The sequence below is a fragment of the Gadus chalcogrammus genome, chromosome 13, assembly GCF_026213295.1.
Source record: "Gadus chalcogrammus isolate NIFS_2021 chromosome 13, NIFS_Gcha_1.0, whole genome shotgun sequence".
NCBI lineage: Eukaryota > Metazoa > Chordata > Actinopteri > Gadiformes > Gadidae > Gadus > Gadus chalcogrammus.
In genome coordinates, this window is record NC_079424.1 from 10,543,939 (window position 1) to 10,563,927 (window position 19,989).

At 43.8% G+C, this 19,989-nt stretch overlaps 3 protein-coding genes across 3 annotated transcripts in view; 1 reads left to right on the forward strand and 2 right to left on the reverse strand.

The window, feature by feature from the left end:
- The window catches only part of loxl2a (lysyl oxidase-like 2a), a 29,830-nt gene extending 22,332 nt beyond the window's left edge, over positions 1-7,498 (forward strand). Inside the window, exons 9-14 of the mRNA XM_056606652.1 lie at positions 1,861-2,026; positions 2,805-3,045; positions 3,591-3,706; positions 4,290-4,426; positions 4,953-5,064; positions 6,162-7,498. Coding sequence (XP_056462627.1) covers positions 1,861-2,026; positions 2,805-3,045; positions 3,591-3,706; positions 4,290-4,426; positions 4,953-5,064; positions 6,162-6,232 — 843 coding nt within the window. The 3' untranslated portion in view covers positions 6,233-7,498. The remainder of the gene's footprint in view (positions 1-1,860; positions 2,027-2,804; positions 3,046-3,590; positions 3,707-4,289; positions 4,427-4,952; positions 5,065-6,161) is intronic.
- On the reverse strand, positions 3,335-12,030 carry r3hcc1 (R3H domain and coiled-coil containing 1). The gene is made up of 6 exons (XM_056606653.1): positions 11,427-12,030; positions 11,056-11,231; positions 10,811-10,881; positions 10,569-10,664; positions 9,632-9,770; positions 3,335-5,592 (listed from the first exon to the last, which is right to left on the reverse strand). The coding sequence occupies exons 1-5, from the start codon at positions 11,946-11,948 to the stop codon at positions 9,664-9,666; spliced, it is 972 nt and encodes a 323-aa protein (XP_056462628.1). The 5' UTR covers positions 11,949-12,030; the 3' UTR covers positions 3,335-5,592; positions 9,632-9,663.
- A 1,931-nt stretch (positions 12,031-13,961) lies between these two features.
- rplp0 (ribosomal protein, large, P0) lies at positions 13,962-18,590 on the reverse strand. The gene is made up of 8 exons (XM_056606654.1): positions 18,496-18,590; positions 18,082-18,190; positions 17,595-17,770; positions 17,242-17,329; positions 16,958-17,104; positions 16,686-16,871; positions 16,234-16,374; positions 13,962-14,187 (listed from the first exon to the last, which is right to left on the reverse strand). Exons 2-8 carry the CDS (start codon positions 18,133-18,135, stop codon positions 14,023-14,025), a joined length of 957 nt encoding a protein of 318 aa, XP_056462629.1. The 5' UTR covers positions 18,136-18,190; positions 18,496-18,590; the 3' UTR covers positions 13,962-14,022.
- Positions 18,591-19,989: the final 1,399 nt, after the last annotated feature.

A 19,989-nucleotide genomic window follows, 5' to 3' on the forward strand; every position in this document is an offset into this window, starting at 1 on the left:
TGGGTATGCTGACAAGCCATCAATTCACAGTAAGGAGCCTGCGTTTTCATTCAACCATATGAGGGTAATTGATACGCTATGAGCTTTAAAACATCAAAACCGGCAGTAAGGAACCACGGGGGGGGGGGGGGGTCCATGGCTGTAACAGGTGTGACGCCAGTAGCTGCAGAAGACTTTTACTAGCAGTCCAGAGGATAACATTTAAAGAGGGTACCTGCATCGCCTCCGGCACGGCTCTGACGTCTGAGCACTGTTGGGTTCACCGTGAGCTCTCGGCCCCCCTCCCCTGCACTCTCCTCTCCCCATGTTATCTTTACAGTCCAAGTCTTGCCTTGGCTGTGTGGGAGGGTCTGTGTGGTTTCGGGGTCCTGCTGTGATTCCATCGGTGATATAAGCCCGGAAAGTATGTCGGGAGAACGGGATGACGACAGCGGAGCAGCTTGGTGTTTACAAGGGGAATGTGGGCGCATTGGAACAGCCAGAGCTTGTTCAGGCTTTAATAATTGTCATTTAGACGATCATACGCAATGTGCTTCCTATGGAAGAACACATAAATGTGTCATCAAGCGCTCCGTAGCCCAGCCTCAGCATGTGGACCTTCCACTCTGCGTGTTGCTTACGTTAAATAATCTAGTTGCATAAAAGTTTTTTTTGTTTTGTTAGCCGTGCACGTACTATATCTACATCTTCATTCCAATAGGACATAGGAAATACATTTTGAAACGAGCCACAGATAATAACTATGGTATTAAGTCGCTCTGTTTGGTGTTTCTATGTACAGCATTTGCGTAAGGTCAACATGTTTAGAAAGAGAAGATTGCCTGCTCTTTGTTATATCATAGCGACCAAGGAGTCATTAAACATTCCCCTCAGTCCACTCTAGTATGAAATACCAGCACCAGATGCAAACGACTACATTATGTCTATTTCATTTATAACGATAATCAACCCATGCTAGTAAACTCAAGCTCAATTTTACGCAATTATAAAGTCTTATACTAATGGCGGAAAGTAGCTGCTTTTGGGTCCATTAAGAGTTCCCCTTAGTGGGTGCCTAATTTAATTTATAGACTCCTATGGTTCAACCATGATTATATCAATAAAAACCTAACAACCTAACATTCAGTTTAAAGTATTTTTACAAAAAGAAACATAAAAGGTCAATTTACCAGCACAAATGTTTCCTTTTCCAGCTGGCTATGTAACAGTCTATGAACTTCATTGAACCTAACTTTGTTATTCCTAGCCATAGACAGCCGAACTATATAATTAGGTAAAAATAAACAGTCTATGTCCTATTTATGCTCATGGATTCAAGGTTCCTACTTTCTCTCAGGATTTATACGTGAGACACAAGGCATTTTTAAATGCATGTTTATGTCACATTCATTGTTTTGTTTATTTCTTAACTGGTGGGCAGTGCAATGGACAGGCTTGTCTGGAGAAATGACCAAGAACAATGAGTCAAGAACAACATTGACTCACATAAGCTCATTTGCTTCATTCATATGCGAACTAATTTAATTTCAAAGAAATCTGAAACTATCTTTACGTTGTTGATGCTATTCCTTCAGTTGTTCCTATTTTGACCTATTTCAGGGCAGTTATATTGGATTTTGTTATACACCGCTGCTTTCTACAGAAGATGTGAACATTGGCATTGTTCGATTGTCATGGTGTTGCAGCTGTGGATGGGATGGTTGCCCGGTCATAGTTTTAACTTGCTTTTTCTGGGGGAACACATGGCTGCTGAAATCGTAGGCTCCAAAACCGGAAGCCAGGTTGAGAAAAGTTTTTTTTGTTGCATATTTCACATGTTGACCCCAGTATTGACCTTGGTTTTGCGGCGGTCCTTCCCAGGAGACGTGGTACTGGCAGGGGGAACCGTCGGCCGAGGCGGTGGTCATGAGTGGGGTGAGATGTTCAGGGACAGAGCTGACCCTGGACCAGTGTCTCCACCATGGAAAGCACCTCAACTGTCCCAAGGGAGGAGGACGCCTCGCTGCCGGGGTGTCCTGCACACAGGGTAACACACACACACACACACACACACACACACACACACACACACACACACACACACACACACACACACACACACACACACACACACACACACACACACACACACACACACACACACACACACACAAAATTACAGACACTTTGCTTGTGGCATGTCCCTTTTTTTTACTGCCTCTACGACACAGTAAACTACATATAACACAATGACAGTAGCCACTAGATGAATAACACAGTAATGGACTGAATACATAATGAGTGATTTCCATATCCCCCTTGTGGGCAAAGTGCACCAACCTTCTAGATTTGATCCGAGGGTTTATTGAGATTTCCACAAATGAATAGAGCAGCAGACACAAGTTTATTGAATAATTCACTCCACATGTTGTGAATATATCCAAGCACTTCATCATCCACACAGCCCCAAACATCTCAAAGAAGATTTCTTGGCTTTCCTTGAATGATGCTGAGATCAAGGCAACTAACATGGTATGACATACTGATGACATACAAGATCAAAAATTGTATTTTTGTGTGTTTACCGAATGTGGTTGCAAAGCCAAAGGTGTTTCAAATCCAGGATTTCTGCATGGATTTCAGATAACCTTTTCTAACTCGCTCAGCATGAAACTTGATATGCAGCATCAACAAAGGGACTTTGATCAATTAAACAAATAAGTGTTTTTATACGATTTGTACTACAATTAAGTATCATCTCCATTTAGTATCTCCACACCATCATTTACCCCCTTCTCCTCCTCCTCCTCGATCTCCCCCCCTAGCGGCTCCGGACCTGGTTCTGAACGCCCAGGCAGTAGAGCAGACCACCTACCTGGAGGACAGGCCCATGTACGCGCTGCAGTGTGCCCAGGAGGAGCACTGCCTGTCCAGCAGTGCCACCGGAGCCAGCTCCACCTCTTACCGCCGGCTCCTTCGCTTCTCCTCCCAGATCCACAACAACGGACGATCCGACTTCAGGCCACGTTCGGGTCACCAGTCTTGGGTCTGGCACGAATGTCACAGGTGAGACACTCACTATATGCTGTGTATCCGGACTAGTATTAAAACACACACACACACACACACACACACACACACACACACACACGTCTTGTGTTTGAAGAGACAGAATAATACATCCCGGTAGTAATGTTCAGATGTTTTAGGCCCAATCCCATTTCTACCCCTTACCCCTCCCCCTTGTTTTGAAGGGGTAAGGGGAAGGGGTAGAAATGGGATTGGGCCTTAATACCTGTGTTTTCCATCGTGACACGCAACCTTCTGACACCACAGCTGGTTGGTTGATAAGGCAAATAAGGTCACAGATACAAGAAAGAGCAGTAGTGTTGCAAAGTGTTAAATCACAGTTATTTGTTCTCAGGAGAAATGATGGGTCAAACCGTGCTGTTCACTGGGTTATAATAATTAATCTAAACAAACAAGCTGGAAACCGTTTGCCACAAAGCCTTTGCCAAATGGTTATTAGGCGTTAGGGTTAGACGTTGGCCTGGCCTCCCCATGGGGCTTCAATGATTACAACTCTACCTAACACCTCCTTTCTGGTCCAGGCACTACCACAGCATGGAGGTGTTTACCCACTACGACCTCTTCAGTCTGAACGGTACCAAGATTGCAGAGGGCCACAAGGCCAGCTTCTGTCTGGAAGACAGCCACTGTGAAGAAGGTACCAGAATCTCCCTTCTCTGTTTGTTAAGTGTTGATTATTGTTTACTGGAAGGTCTACAAGGACGGTGGTGTCAAGCTTTAGGAAATGGCATAAGGCCAAAGTATTCTGTCCTGTTTCCAAGGCAAACAATGGTCACAAATAGTACCTTGTTTTGTTTAATGTAGCATTTGAGTAAATCCTTAAATCACAATGATCAACGAGGAGCAGACATGGTTTTAGATCTGATGCATACTTAGAAAACTGACATTTTTCTAAATTACACACGTAAGTGCTTCAACCTCAAATCACCTATTTTATTTGTTAAGTGCAAGACCCTCTGCCATGTTAATTAAAATGAGCCATGGTTCGTCAAACCAATTTCTTCAATAAGGAAAATATATTGGCCCATGTCTTAGAAATCCTTTCCAACGACAGTTTGAATCAACTTATTGTGTTCATATTGGATCATGTAGAAAATATGGGTCTGAATCATCTCTTTTTTTGTCGGGTTTGATCAATGAAAACCTTTTTTGCGGTGTGGCTTCTATTACTAAAAGACTACAAGGTACACTCCTAAGGAACAAATGTGATTGGTTCACAGGTATTCAGAAGAAGTTTGAGTGTGCCAACTTCGGCGCCCAGGGTATCACAACGGGCTGCTGGGACACCTACAGGCACGACATTGACTGTCAGTGGATCGATGTGACGGACGTCAAGCCAGGGGACTACATCTTCCAGGTGTGCACTAAGCCAAACCTCCTGATAACTCTCACCCGCCAACAAACGCTAATGAGTTAAAGGTGCAGTGTGTATAGAATGAGTATTCAGTTACTGGCTGTAACCTCACTACTAGATGCCACTAAATCCTACACTGCACCTCTAATGAACTAATGAGACATCGGCGGAAATGTCTTTTACTTGATCTTACTTTGCTACAATTTTATTTCATCGTCTTATGCCTTATTTTTAAGTCTTGTTCGATTTATATTTGATAACTTATAAGCCCTCTCTGAACTCTTCAATGTTATGAAATCCTACAACTAATATATCCTACAAATGAATATTGACTGGTCAGCCCATACCTCTTTTTGTTTACAATAATCTTAGCAGTGACACTCCCAAAACCTCTCCCACTCACACATTATACATTCTGACTTGAATTAGTGAAAAAAACAAACATTGTGTTCATATTAAATTATAATAATGTCAAGTTAATTGCTAACAGCCCTTTTTTCCCACACCATTCTATTTCATAAACTTCTAGGTTGTGATCAATCCCAACTTTGAAGTCGCAGAGTCTGACTACAGCAACAACATCATGAAGTGCCGCTGCAGATACGACGGAAACAGGATATGGATGTACAACTGTCATATAGGTATGATTATCACCCTCCAAACCTTTTTAATTTAAACAATTACAATTTAAATTACAATCTTAATTACTGTGAAATAAAACGTATACGGTACTATGAAATAAAAAATATATTTTCTTCCACACTATATATATTTTATTGAGTGAGATAGACATATGTTTGACTCCTTAACATTAGGGTATTGTAACAAACACTTATTTTTTTTATGAAATTCAACAATTGACGGATCATTACGCAAAAAGTAAAACCCCCATCGACAACACCTGAAAATATAGTTTGCCACTTGAACTTGTGACAAAAAACATATCAACGTAAACAAAACATCGATACTGACGGTGAAAATACTCTATAGAACCCTTGAGTGATTCTGCTAGACAGGTTTCCATTAGGCTCATGAGAACGTTGGCAGCGTGGTGTGTGACAGTGAGTTCACTTCACTGCCTCCTCAGCTGGATGAATCCTGAAGTGTCGATGTTGGCAGCTCAAGAAAATGTAATGTTTTAAATGTCACCAGATGTCTGCCAAGTCCTCCTGAAATACAGAACGGCAACGTCGTTAATGACTTACGGTCCGTCTTAAGGATACATTAACTTATCTCAGAAATCAGAATTCACATGAATATCTAAAGTCTGAAGGCAGACAAGCCTGGGGGAAAAAGGAACTTTTTATTCGCTTCATATTTGATTCGACCAATAACGTTGCTGGAGGCAGGGATATTCAAGCTTGTAATTGGCAATCACAAATTGTGCCAGCAGTAGTCAATCAAAAAAGTGTCTGTAAAGGTTTTCAACACTGTGTAGGGGCCACTGTAGAAATGGACTAATTAAAATCTGGTTCTGAGAGCTTTATTCACTCCCACTAATGAGTAGAGTAGGTTAGCAATGAAACAGGAAATAAGGGGTTAGTCCGCCCCTTGCATTTTGGTTTCTGGCCCAGGCTCTGTGCCGTCTCGGCGTCTCCCCACAGAAGTTCTGCTATAAAATTGTCAGCCGGCTGGATCTGAGATAAATTGTGCTCAATTTGTTTGGAAGACCCCAGCCTTCATTTGTACTCATTACCACCTCATATACTTCCAAACCCCCCCCCCCTTACCCTCCCAGGTGGTTCGCTGAGCTCGGAGACAGAGGAGACATTTCCCGGATTGCTGACCAATCAGCTGTCACACAGGTAGACCAAGGACAGCGGACAAGCAAACCTAAACAGCAACAGAAGGCTAGGAACAGGACCACGCTGGGGCAGCTAGACCGCAGGAACACTTGAAAACCACTAGAGGGAGCTGACCTCTTCTTTCCCGCCTCCTCCCCCAGCTACCTTCTGATTGGTTGTGGATTTTTTGCCTCAGTTCAACCTCTGAGAAATGGAGGATGAACCAGCGAATGAATGAACTGCTAGCTTCATATTGGAAATAACGATTTTTGACCATGCACGCATACAGAAAAATGTGCTTTTATCCTATTTTGTCTTCACTGCTCCCACTGAACAACACGGAGTGATGTGGTGCTCGTTTCCGGTCAAACCAAATCCCTTCATAGTCCCAATGTCAATCAAGCCAATTTACAAGTCGTTAAGCTTCATGACACAAAGACCATATTTTTGCACTCGTTTTACGTTCAGAATTTGTGCAGCATGACATTTTGTGGTGTATCCATAGGAAATAAGTAGGATGGATAGAGATATATATGTATAAATATATTTAAAGATATGGGAAAATCAATTACATTGATGATCTTAAATGACAAGGACTGTAATATACAATTTTGACACGCAAAGCCACAGACGTCAAGATAAAGCATGCAGGAATGTGTAGTGACCATGTTCAATCAGATTTCAAAACGGTCCAATATTTCCTAAAATAATCTTTAGGTGTCAAGCATCAATGGTGCTAGGCAACTATTGTTATTGCCAGTTTTATTATTCCACCATATTCACTAGTTTTAATTTTCAAATGATATCCAATGGTGGATTTTACATGCGGTTTATTCCTGTTTAAGAATCTTTCTGAATCGAAACATCTGAAAATTGTCCATGGAAATACTTTTTTTTCTTTTGTGAAACTACAATACCTTTCATCTTAATGTGCCTATCATCCCCATGGCTTTTCTTTAAAGTCTACATTTTGTTAAATTATTGCAGTCAGGGACTTTGGTGCCATATTTCAGATGTACTGTAAATAGTTAGTGAAAGTGCCTTGTTTATGCATGTCTATGGTGGTGTGGCGACTCGAGGGCCCCCCTTATTGTGCAAGTGTACATTTTACTAGCTGGGTGAGATTGTTATGGATGCATTGTGGGAAATGTGGGAGAACATTACATTTGTAAATAAATAAGCAGACAAAGCAGATCTCAAGTTACTTTTGAGGACATTATTCATTACTATATGCACCTCATTTTAACTACTGTCTACATTGGGTCCAGGGTTTGCCTCCTGCTATTTGGCAAATGGGAAAAGTGGAAGATTTTAGTTTTTAGATTTTCTTTAGTTTTTTGTTTAACCGACCAGGGCCCCGTTTCCCGATAACGATTGATCCACGCTCGTACGACCATTCTCATGATGGATCTTCCGATCCTTCGTAAATTTCTTTGGAGCGTTTCCTGAAACTCCTCTTAACATGAACGCGTGTTCACTGCACTCACGACGTTCGTAGGATTGTAACTGTCTACTGACACGGTGCTGAAATGGGCTCAGTAGGAGGGGGAGAGGCAGGAATGTCGCAGGAAAATGGGGTGCACTATGCGTATATTTTTTCACGGCATTTTCCCCCTGAAATAATTCCATATTACAATAATCAAAAAAAGCTCGTGTGACAACTACATTTATCTTAATGTGCTGATTTCTGAAACATGCTTTGCGCAGCAAAGAGAGCCGACTTTATCTGATTCCGCATAAGGTTTAATTGATTGCGTGCACTCTTTAGTCTAGAATATTTGTAGACATTAAAAATGCAGCATTCCATTCATTCATTTTCATTAAAACGCAGAGGCTTGGCATTGACACACGGCTATTGCTGACCCGATTAGGAGAGCTCGGTCTAGATCCTGCCCATATTGTTGGGCAGGATGAAGTAGGCTATAGGTCTTTTTACACTGCCAAGCCGGTTCGGTCGCATCTTGGCACGTCCGGCGATTTCACCTTCTTATCTCAAGTTTCCTGTGTAAAACCGAGGGGGTCAAATCCCCCGTTCGTCAGGGCGCGGGCTTTCTTGGTTCACTGGGGAAGGCGGGGCTGCGCACGGAGTCTCTGACCTCTTTAGAATAATTTGTATTGTTGCATACTCCCGAATGTTTTAATTTTTTTATGAATGAAGACACCCGCATGCAATAATGAGTTCACTCTGAGTGTAGACTACAAAAGCGATTAACTACGGTCAGGGATGTTCATTACTGTACAATAAATAGTGAACTTCATCACAAACTCACCGAAGCGCCTACAGTGCAAACAATAGCAACAAAAAACGCCTGCAGAAATTCTCCGACACCCGTTGGTCTCAGCATGATGCATGTCTACAGTCTTCTGTCATTTATCAATATGAGGAAATTAACCACGATGGTTGAATAAAAATCAGAGGGAGACAGCAAGTGCAGCTCGAAATCGTCCTCCCACACAAGAGCAATGGAATAATTTGATTTTATTATATGCCTTGTGACGTGGCGTTTGATCTGTACATATCGGCTGCGCATATATTTTTGGAATTTTAAATTGCTGCAATAAATTATGTTGTCGTTGACTTCTAACATGTCTCTATCTTGGCTGTTTAAATTGAACAGTAGTCTATGAGTAAAATATCGGCGGTAACCACTGTTTTTGCTTGCGTAAATTGCGCCAACTGGGCATTCCGTGGTATTAGATGTGTTTTAATAAAACGCATCCAATACACGGAATGTCCGCTGGTGACGCCACTGAGGCGGTACTCATAGGATGCTCTTAGCATCCTATGAGTACCCCTGGAGTCCTCGTTAGCTACAAGCATTTTCACAACATTCGTTACCAACGATGCTGTCGGGAAACGGTGTGAAAACTGTACGATGCTCGTACGACGCACTTCACGATCCACTTAGGCTAACGATGCTTTCGGGAAACAGGGCCCAGGACCTTAGTGTAAAGTCAGGAGAACGGGCGAGCGGGAGAATTCAGAACGAGTGTGTGGGCGTGCCGACATTTCTGTCCTGTGACTGGCACGAAACCGGGAGCATAGAGTGTAGCTGCTTCATACATTTCTCTTCTTGCCTGTATTTTGCTTTCCACTCTTCTGCTGGTATTGCAGAATCGTCTTAATAAATGCAGTATGGATAACACCGCAAAAAGTCAGCATTACAGGGTTGGTAGCCTCACCCGCCGTCTCCGATGTGTTGTAAACAAAACACAACGTCTATCCATGCATTATTTTTGAGTTACGTCCTACACCCCTTGCCTTAAGGATACGGAGGATCTCCAATACGTCTGAACCAGTCGGTCTTATCTAATGTTGCGTGTTGCATGTGCGAAGGGGCAGCTCCTGATAATCTCCGGACCTGACTCTCCGGAGTTCATGTGTGCAAGGCTTGTCTAGGTGAGTTGAGATTAGGCTGTCAACCTGTTAGTCCACAAGGATCTCTGGGCTCCTCTTCAGTAACGCTTGACCCGTCCCGTTTGTATCCCCAGAGCCCTGGTGACCATGCGCCTGGCAACAGCCGAGTCAGTCTTGGGACGCTCCTTCACCGGCTGGATGAACTCTTTGGAGAGAAAAACAGTCATTAGTCAAGTCATTTATGAGCCTTTGATTAAGGAGGAACATCCTTAATCCTATACATTAATAAAAACCTTAATATACACGTATAGATGGTAAGCCAACCAGCCTATCCAGTGGTCCGTACCAACTGGTAGGCTGGTCTATCCATCCAACCTACATCTGTGGGGATAATCCCGCTTCTGATGTCACTACAGGGCCTATTTGGACATGGCTTGTAATTGCTAATCAACATCACACCTGATTGTAAAATAGGGATCATTTAACATAGCGCTTATCCATCAAAACGTAATAAATTCATAATGTTTTGTTACTGATAAGTTCATCAGTAACTAAAGGCTTGTAGATTAGTCATGACAGAATTTTACAAGGTGCTACAGAGAGTTACACCGATTTAGTTAAACCCCAGACCGATGGCTAAAAACCAACAAAACAAGCTTGACTAGTCGGTAATGCCCTTTAGATTAATTTGACTAAGCCTCATTGTTTTCATATACTAAAAGGGGTGAATGTGATGGGATGAATTTATATAGTGGCCAATATTAACTCGTTTTTTAGTGCTCAGACATTACAAATATGAATCTTTGTCCCACGCAGCCACGTAAACAAAAGCTGTTGACGTCTTTGACATCATGGAGAAGAAAATTAATCGAATGACGATCAAAGTATTCCCATCAGTGCATCCTTGAATATTTAAAGATCTTGGAAAGCCGTCCCATCTACATGCACCCATGTGAAGCCCACATCGCCGTCCCCCCACTGCGATCACCTGGTGGTGCGTTACCTGCTCTTTGGCCGGCTTTAGCTTTGGATTGCTGGCTCGCCTGTGAGAGTGTGCGCGTCTTGAGGAGCGGATGGTTGATGCTGAGGGCATGGTGTGCTAGGATAGAGTGAAAGACACTGGAGTCTATTGGGAGCCATGACATAAATATAAAGCAGTTGGAGGCCCACCACAGAGATTACATCTCTCACAGATCTGTGAACAGGTATATACTTCATTCATGGTGTTTATGGAGGGGAACCTACCTGCAGTCTCACTGGAGAAAATCGCCAGGGCATGCGTGTCATCCACCCATGTGATTTTCATTCCTCCAGCACTGGATGGAACCACAGAATGGGAACATCTTAAACTCACAGCAGTCATGACATGGGTTTTATAAATTGGGATAAATAATTAGCTTACAAATACAGCCAACAACAGAATACATCTGAGCTAGGCTAACGCTACCGTAGGACTGAGAACATGAATGAAGGGTTTGAACCCTCCTTACCTGTAATCTGTGAAGGCATCGATCAGGTCATCTGTCTTGAACACAGCCGGGAAGCCGTAGATCTCGATCACATGGCCGAATTCCGCAGTATTCATCAACACGGTCTCAAAAGGAGAGTAGTCATTATGGGCATACTCAAGGACCACCCCATCAGTTTCCTTCAGCCCTGCGGAAATCTGATTAAGACAGATATTACTGCTCATTAGAAGTAGGTCTACCCACTAAAACAAACGTCAATGCTTTTATCTCAACTTGTTTATTCTTATTCTATAATTTTAAACTGGTAAGGTTTAAAATTATCAACTGACAACTCTCAAAGACAACATTCACTCAAAAGAATCATAATACAACAGGGTGTAACTCTACTGTACCTCATCGGTTAATTTAGTTATTATAAGCGTTTTAATGTCTTCAGTCAGGTTTGCATCACAGGGGCTGGCCATTTCCGTCCCCCTTTCCTCTTCATCACCCCCTTCGGCCTCTTCCTCCAGCTTCGGCTTTCCCCCCCATCTGCCCTGATCCAGTTTCATGCCAGTGAAGTCAGACATGGTCTGCTCTAAGGAGAAGGACCATGTCAAGGGATCCGCCTCGGGCAATGCTGTCTCCAAATTCTTTAATGGGCTGTTGAAATCTCCGCCATGGGTACCGTCGTGGGGCATACTGGAAACATGAGAGGGCATGGCCATGGGTGTGTCAGTGAAAAGTTTGGATTCCGATGTGGTACTGCAGGAGCTCAAGCTGGCCGGCTCCGGGGCTCTGCCCTGTGCTGGTGGGTCTTGTGGGAAGGACGATCGCTGTCGGGCTGTTTGGGGTGTATAGAGAGCCCTGTCGGGTCGCTTGGAGGCTCTGGTTCGTCTCCGGCTGGGCGGGGGATTAACGTGGGCTTTGTCCATGTGACCTCTGTTCCTCGGGGTTAGTGCTGCCTCACCCACAGAACAGCTGGGGTTATTCTCTGGGTCACAAGCATCATCTACATAGCACCTATAGAGTTCAGGAACAGCATTTAAACCAAAAGTTATGTTGATTTTATGCTGAAATTACAACATATAATAGTGAAGACACATTAACATTGGGTTAGCATTTGATTACCGTTGCTCTGAAAAGCACACCACCACCCGGCGACTCCAGTCCTCCCCTACTGAGAAGGTGGCCAGTTCTGAGTGGGACTCGGTCGTCTTGTGGATCAAAAAGCGTAGTCGGCTTGGCAACGGTGGAAACACCAAGACACTGACAGAAGAACCAAATAAGTTAACCCGCATTGATACACAGGTCTTATCGACATGTGATACTGCTTTTCATCCTTTGCTGATATAGCTATGTTTAAATAAATGATCGTATGAACTCACTTTTTTCTGTCAAGCCTCTGTTGGTACCCATCAAGTTCATCCAGCAAAAGGTGCACAAATACACTCTCTTGCTTGGGGAGATAACAGCCATCAAAACTGGGATACGCCAGGGTTGTTAAAAAGGGAAGGGCAGTTATGAAGATATAATAAACATACAGCAACTTAAGTTCTTGAACGAGATCACGTCTAAAACACTCTTAGTAAAGCACATGGATTAGTACTGTAGTAATAAGGAAATATGATATGGACTGTACAAGTTTAGGAAACGGAGCGCTCTGCTGCCGGACGGGCGAACCGGACTTCTTCTCGTTTTATATTAAATGAAGAGCATCGAGGTCGCCGCCTATGGGCCAGAAAGTGGTACAACATGGACTGATGTGACGCTGTCCATCACAACCACAACACATTCGACTTATGGCTAGAAGTAGTTGCTTAAAGTAAGAAACCTTCAAGTGAATCCGCATTGAAGCCTGGATTTCAAACACTTAAAGAAATTAGATTTTTGGATCTGTGGAGGAGAGGTCGTGTCAAAACCCACGGCATTTGTGATACTCTTAACACCGTCGTTGTGTATGATAGTGAGCGATTATGTATATGAAATACAGTCGCCGTAGCGGTATCCTGAGAAGCACTCACTCAGGCGCGGGCATCAGTTTAAACTCAGACGTAGCTCCTCAAAAACAGTAGCATATATACGTACGGGAAGCACCCGATGACTCCCGGGCCGAGCTCCACCCACCAACAAGGCATAGCACCTGGCTGGCCCTCCAAGGTGAGATTAGTTTTACTTTCAGGCGCCACGGCGTCAGAGCCCACTACCTGAATTTGATTCTAAGTAGTAAATGTGGCATAACGCTGTTCTACAGGTGACCGGATGTCAACACTTAATATTAATACAATACTGGCACTTCCATCCATCTTCAGTACCCAAACCATCTAGCAGAGAGCATGAAATCAAAGTTTACATGTGGGCCAGGTCACCCCACAACTGCAATTACTGAAACTCAAGGGTTTAGTCCAGGGGTCTCAAACTCTACTTACCTGGGGGCCGCTGGAGGTAGTCTGGGTCACATCAAGTATTCCAAAAAAAAAAAAAAGTGCACAACCGACCCAATCCAAGTTAATGATCTGGCTATAATTAAATCACAATGGCTATGTGATCGTTGACAACAGGGGACATTTCATAGCGGTTGGTTGAAACTGGGACATTTTAGCGTCCTTTGGCTTGTCGGGATTCAGGACACGCAACTCAAAATTGGGATCGTCCTGGCAAAACCGGGACATCTGGTCACCCCATCACAAGTGATAAAGCGTTGCAAGCCACTCAGCAAAATTGCGCGTTTGACAACACACGGGCCGCACCAACACTAAACTTTGATGTAAAGTAGGGGGCCACAAAATATCATCCCGCGGGCCTCAATTGGCCCCCAGGCCGTGAGGTTGAGACTCCTGGTTTAGTCCTATTCGACTACCAACATCCTGAGTTTACCTATTATGAGGTGGCGTAAATTCGTTTTTCCCATAGTGAAAGTCTAAGAAAGAATGAGCAACTAATGCAGCAACATTTGACACTGTTTTATTCATCAGGGTGGTGATTGATACATCCGATCGCTGGAGTCGTTTAGTCAAACAGACCGAAGCCCATGTCATCATCAGATTCCTCAGACTCGTCCTTCGCGGCCTCCTTGGCAGGGGCAGCCGCAGCAGCTGGTGCTGCAGCAGCGGCCACAGCAGCAGGTGCTGCCACTGCAGCGAAGGCGGTTGGATCAGCCAGGTAGGCCTTGACCTTGGAAAACAACATACGCAAAGTCAACCACCATTCAAAGTAGGGCTTTGACTTTTGCCCAAAAATCATATTCGAAGTTTGTTCGTTTATTAATATTCAAATATTTATTAATAATATTTTGACCATTAAATGCCTTCAGTAAGACCTGGGCTGAATCCCAATACTTAGTACATACCATTTCTGTTCAGTGTCTACTGAACAGAAGCGTTCTACGCAGGGCTCCAGACTAACTTTTTCCTAACTTTCTCTCATAAAGAATATCGTCAGACAATGCCAAGGGATCGGTTCTGTCCCGAAAAACCCTCTGTTTCCGGAGAGACGCCTGTACGATAAGTGCGCCGAGGTCCATGGGAACACCCACAAATGGTGACGCCATTATCGGAGGAAGGGCTAGGAAGCTGCGCACGCCGATATAAGTAGCCGATCTCCGGGTAGACTCGCTGAAAAGCTGCTCCCAACCAGGTTTGGTTGCGAGCGTTTAGTCACCATGGTGAGACAGCGACACTTAAAGAGATCGACTTCCATGGTACAGCTAACCCAGGCTGTCAGCTCAACATACCTTGTTAACCCTCTAATCGAGCTTCGTAGTACAGGCCCCTGGATTGGGCTTCGCGGATTTGTTTACAGGCGTTGCTATTGTTACCGGTCTTGCGTGTTCCAACGGTTTATTAGGTATCTAATACATCGCTGTCTAATTCATAATTCATTCACTGCCTCTTCCGTGGTTATTACAATATTATGAATAGACTGCTCTGTAAATAAATAAAATTATACCAGATACATTTTCAGTCGCACCGGTGCGCCCAAATAAAATATTTGGTCGCACTACCCCGAATTCTAGGCGCATGTGCGCCCAAATTAGGCGCACTCTGGAGCCCTGGTTCTACGCATAGCATATTATGATGACTATATGCTCTGTAAGGTGACCTTGGGTGTCTTGAAAGGCGCCTCTAAATTAAATGTATTATTATTACAGCTGAAGACCGTACTACACTGTCAAGTGTAGTACGGTCTACAGCTATGCGTAGAACGCTTCCGAACACCGCCGAAACTCCACCGGATGTTTGGAGATGACGTATCTCCCCTCAGATGCCGGCAAAACTACCTTGATAAGTTACCTGTTTTCCGTCTTGTCATCGTTGCTATAAAATTAAAAATGTCTCTTTTTACTTAATGACTTACTTTACTCTTTTTAATGACTATTTTTTCGCCGCTTTCTACGACGTCTTTCTAAGCCGCTGTTGGTAGTGTCGGGTCAGCCATCACTTCTTTGTTCGTTACCAGACTCCGGTTGCTTTGTGGGATAGCGTAGTGACCTACCGTTGTATACTGTGGCGGTAGTACCAATGGGTAGTACGCATTCATTAACGTTTTCCGTACTACACAATGCGTACTGAGCATTCGGACGCGCTATATTTGTGGCGTACTACAGAATGCATACTATAAGTATGAGTATTCGGATTCAGCCCTGGATTGGGTTTTGCGTGGTTTGTTTACCGGCGTTGCTATGGTTACCGGTCTTGCGTGTTCCAACGGTTTATTGGGTTTCTAATAAATCGCGGTCTAATCAATACTTCATTCACTGCCTCTTCCGTGGTCATTACAATATTATGAATAGAGTGCGTCGGGTTCTCCGACGTCTCTCCCTCTTGGCCTGCCCATAACAGGTTTGAATATTAAGGGCTGCCTAATATTCGTTCGAATTTTGATTTATTTTTTGATATTCTAATTATATTCTCATTACGAAGTTCGAAGTCAAAGCCCTATAGATATTAAAATGTTCACTTTGGAGCGCATCTGCTCATCAGGGTCATGATATCACAACTTATCTAACAGTTTTCTGTCTGCAGGGAGAAAGACAGAAAAGTGCTTCACACGCTTTACAGTAACCTAACCTGTAACAGGTGAGCTTAACTTTCCTGGAACCAAACTTGCAACAGGTGACATGCACCCTTTTACTGTTTGCCGGGGAACTACAAATGAGCCACCAGGCGTCACTGAAAGATGACCTTAACGGCAATGTTATTATGTAGCATGCTCCAATACCTTCTCTGCCAGGGGGAAGGAGATGTCAGTCTCCACAGCAACTGCAAGGACCCTCTTGTAGCCATTGATGATAGAGTGGGGGATGGAGGCCAGAGTTGGGTAGCCGATCTCCAGACACACGCTAGCAATGTTCCTCACGCCCTGAGAAGAAAAACATTTGTAAAAATCACATTGCAGCTTTAAGTGCAGGTAGGGGCGCAATACCTTTCCTATAAAAGACAAGCTACACAACCTAAAGTTTTATTGTTTGACACCAACACCCCTGCTTATCTTGGGATGCAGACCAGCAGGAATAGAAGGCAACCAGTTGTTTTGTGCAGGGGGAACGACAGAACAGCACTACACAAGCTGTACTGTAACTTATCCTGCATCCAGTAATAACCATGTTGTTTCATTACTTTATTTGCACAATGGCTAAAGACAGGACTAGGTAGGCTGAACTGAAGTCTCACCTCCAAGAAGCGGGCGTGCAGGGCTGCCTCTGTGATGTCAAGCACCTCAGGGCTGTAAACACTGCCATTGTCATACACCTGCTGGATGATCAGACCGTACGAGAAGGGCGAGATGTTCAGCATGTTGAGGAGCGTGGCCTCACTGGCACCAACCTTGTCACCGGTCTTGATCAAGCCAACGTCACTCTAGGAATGAGAAAATATGAAAATGTTAAAATTGCAGAAGACAATAGCATCTCTCAGGAATACATTATAATCACTCAATAACTCACCAAGATTTCAATGGTACCCCTGGAGATCTTTGTGGTGATACCCAAAGCCTGGAAGAAAGAAGTCTTCTCTGGGCCCAGACCAGTATTCTGGGCTGGCACAATCACCTCACATGGGGCAATGGCTCCGGCACGGGCAGCTGCAGGCACCTGTTTTAATGAAAAAAGTGTGTCAAAACATAACGGTGTACTTGACATACATGGTAGTTTTTCCAGATTAAAGCTTTTACGAAGGCATAACTTGGACTAATATTCTTTTCACATTGGAGAAAGTTGGCATGCCTCACCTTGTTGCACAGCAGCAGGTCCCTGACCTCGACCAGATCTTCCTTGGTGAAGACAAATCCTACGTTTCCCTTGATGTGGGGCAGTAGCCTAAAGATAAATAAAGCCATTAGCTACTTGGAAGTCTTAGTGAAGACTGAACTGGTTGCACATACATGAATAGCCAAGATACTGTTTGAAACCAAGCGTCCCTGTTCATCAGGGGATGTAGACAAGCAAGAATAGATGGTAACAATTTGCTTTATGCAGGGGGAACGACAGCACAACACTACACAAGCTGCTCTGTAACTTATCCTGCTAAATTCAGTCATGTTTAGAGGATAAACGAAATGTCCATAACTGACTTCCAACTCACTTCTCCAGGGCTGGGTTGTTTTCCAGATGTCCACGGATGGCTTTGCGCATCATGGTGTTTTTACCCATGAGCACGACAGCCTTTCCGCGCAGAGACAGACGGATGGTCTGCATTTGCTTGGAGCCAACGTTGTCGGCGCCGACGATGAAACATTTTGGGTAGTCATCCAAAAGTTGCTGCAGAAAAGATAAGTAAACAATAAGCTTAAGGGACACAAATTGGAGGAACACGCATACATGCAAGTAACCTGTGACTACGCAATAGACGGCGACACTTCTAAATTCAAGTCTGAAATAGCGTCAACCTCAAGCGACTAACGTTAGGGTCTTGGTGGCTACGCGTCAAGGGACTAGCAATTAACATCACTTTTAAATTGCGATTCAATCAACAATACTGCATCTATACATGACCAACGTTCATTTTTGAGTAACCACGAAACACGCAAACATCCTCTTATACGCATTAGCTGCTTTATAGATGTACTTACGATGATTTTGACGAAGTAGCCAGACTTCCATGCGGCCCTGTCTTCCCTGGGCATCTTTGCAGTGCTTCCAAGGATCGCTTAACAGCTGGTTTAAAGACGAGGGTGATATCTGCAACGGAATGACACATGTCAGGTTATACATGACTTCCCACAGTCGATTAACATCAAGATTGGCGTGGGAACAAGCGCCCAAAACGTGTAGGCCACGAGCACATGTGTATAGCTTCTATGCTAGGCTAGTTAGCGCACAACTATGAAGTCGAGGCCTGATTAGAAAATAATGGAAAGTCTAGCGCCTAGGCAGACAAAACGGACGCCTCTACACCCTAACATTAGATTATAACAAGTACAAGTGGGAGATTTTTATAATGTTGCCACAAGAGTGAATCGTGATGTGACGGTAATAGTCGTTACCTCGCGATAGGGTCGCGTGAAGAGAGAGAACAAAAACGGAAGCGCAAGGAATATAAGGACCTGACATAACCAATCACGATGCAGTAGTGGGCGTCCTTACGCAGTCCATTGGAAGGATAATCAGTCAATCACTCACAGTGGCCTTTATTTTCTTTAATTCAGAACAAGATTATTCTTTATTCATATTATTTACAGTATGCCGTTATGCGTCCAGATCCCTGATTGCTTCAACTTGCGAGATTCATATATTGCAGACACATATTGCTCTGAATCGGAGACAGTTGCGCACTGGAGACGGGACAAGAAAAGACCCCCCCCCCAATGCATGCAAATAAGTGATTATAAATTTAATTTCATTAAATCATGTTGAATTTAATTTTATAGATATATATATATATATATATATATATATATATATATATATATATATATATATATATATATATCCAGACTACCTATATACTCCAGTCCAGTTGGTGGCGGTAATGCACGACCGAGGTGTTCGACAACCGCCCAGCGGCGCGCGCAAACAACCAGAAGGAGATACAGCAGGTCGCGGTAAACCTTCTTGTATGAAACAGGTCCGACTTGCAATCAGAAGAAACTAATGGATTTAAAATATATTTAAAGAGAACCAACACATCAACTAATGAATTATGACAAGGATCAAGAACACCAAGTTGTTACCAACGCGTGCGTTGACAAGTCCAATGTTTGGACTCTGACTCAGGCTTGATGGCCAACCTTCTCCACCATCTACCTGCAGATGTATTGCTCCACGTGTTCACATATCTCCCAGCAGCCGACAAGTTCAACGTCCGTGTGTGCTGCAAGTATTTCGACCAACTCGTGAGCCATCGCTCTCTATGGGAAGACTATACCGCGTGTTTCAGTTTCAAAAACGGGCGATACAATCCTCAGTTTTGGACAAGTCTTGCTCGCAGAGGTCTCAAACGTGCCGTGGTGCTGGGTGGGCTCAAGGAGAAGCACTGGATACAGCTGGCATCAACGCTCCCATCTCTCTCCACACTGGTAGTGGACAATGGGATTCAAGAATGCGCACGACATCTAAACAAGTTTCCAAAACTTAGGAGTTTGGCTTTAAGGGGTAACAACACGCGTAATGCGTTTACTGTGATAAAATGTTTGACAGTGGTGGACCCCGAACTGATGACCTGCATCAGTCTGTGTAATGTGGATTTCCTTTCTCCTGAACATTTCCTTGCGTTTCTCTCACAATTCACGAATCTGACCTCTCTTGAATATCACTCAGCTGGTGACATACGAAACCAAGTGCAGATGTTTCACTGTATTATTTCCGGTTTGCCAAAGCTGAAGCACTTCTCTTGGGCAATGAATAACTATTCCAAATATGTCAGTGTTCCGGAGAAGGGTTTGGGAGAACCTGCCGACTGCTTCTCCAACCAGACGCTGACCAGCTTGGAGCTGGTTGTGTACGACGACTCGTGTCTGTCCAACGACACGATGCGTTCA

Excerpts from the sequence above, each read along its gene's own strand:
- r3hcc1 (XM_056606653.1), bottom strand. The coding sequence starts at position 11,948 with ATGGACAAAGCCCACGTTAATCCCCCGCCCAGCCGGAGACGAACCAGA. Across the intron at positions 10,882-11,055 it reads GATGCCTTCACAGATTACAG|TGCTGGAGGAATGAAAATCA; the intron begins GTAAGGAGGGTT and ends GGTTCCATCCAG. Across the intron at positions 9,771-10,568 it reads TAAAGCCGGCCAAAGAGCAG|AGTTCATCCAGCCGGTGAAG; the intron begins GTAACGCACCAC and ends TTCTCTCCAAAG.
- rplp0 (XM_056606654.1), bottom strand. The coding sequence starts at position 18,135 with ATGCCCAGGGAAGACAGGGCCGCATGGAAGTCTGGCTACTTCGTCAAA. Across the intron at positions 17,771-18,081 it reads GCTACTTCGTCAAAATCATC|CAACTTTTGGATGACTACCC; the intron begins GTAAGTACATCT and ends TCTTTTCTGCAG. Across the intron at positions 14,188-16,233 it reads CCTTCCCCCTGGCAGAGAAG|GTCAAGGCCTACCTGGCTGA; the intron begins GTATTGGAGCAT and ends TTGTTTTCCAAG.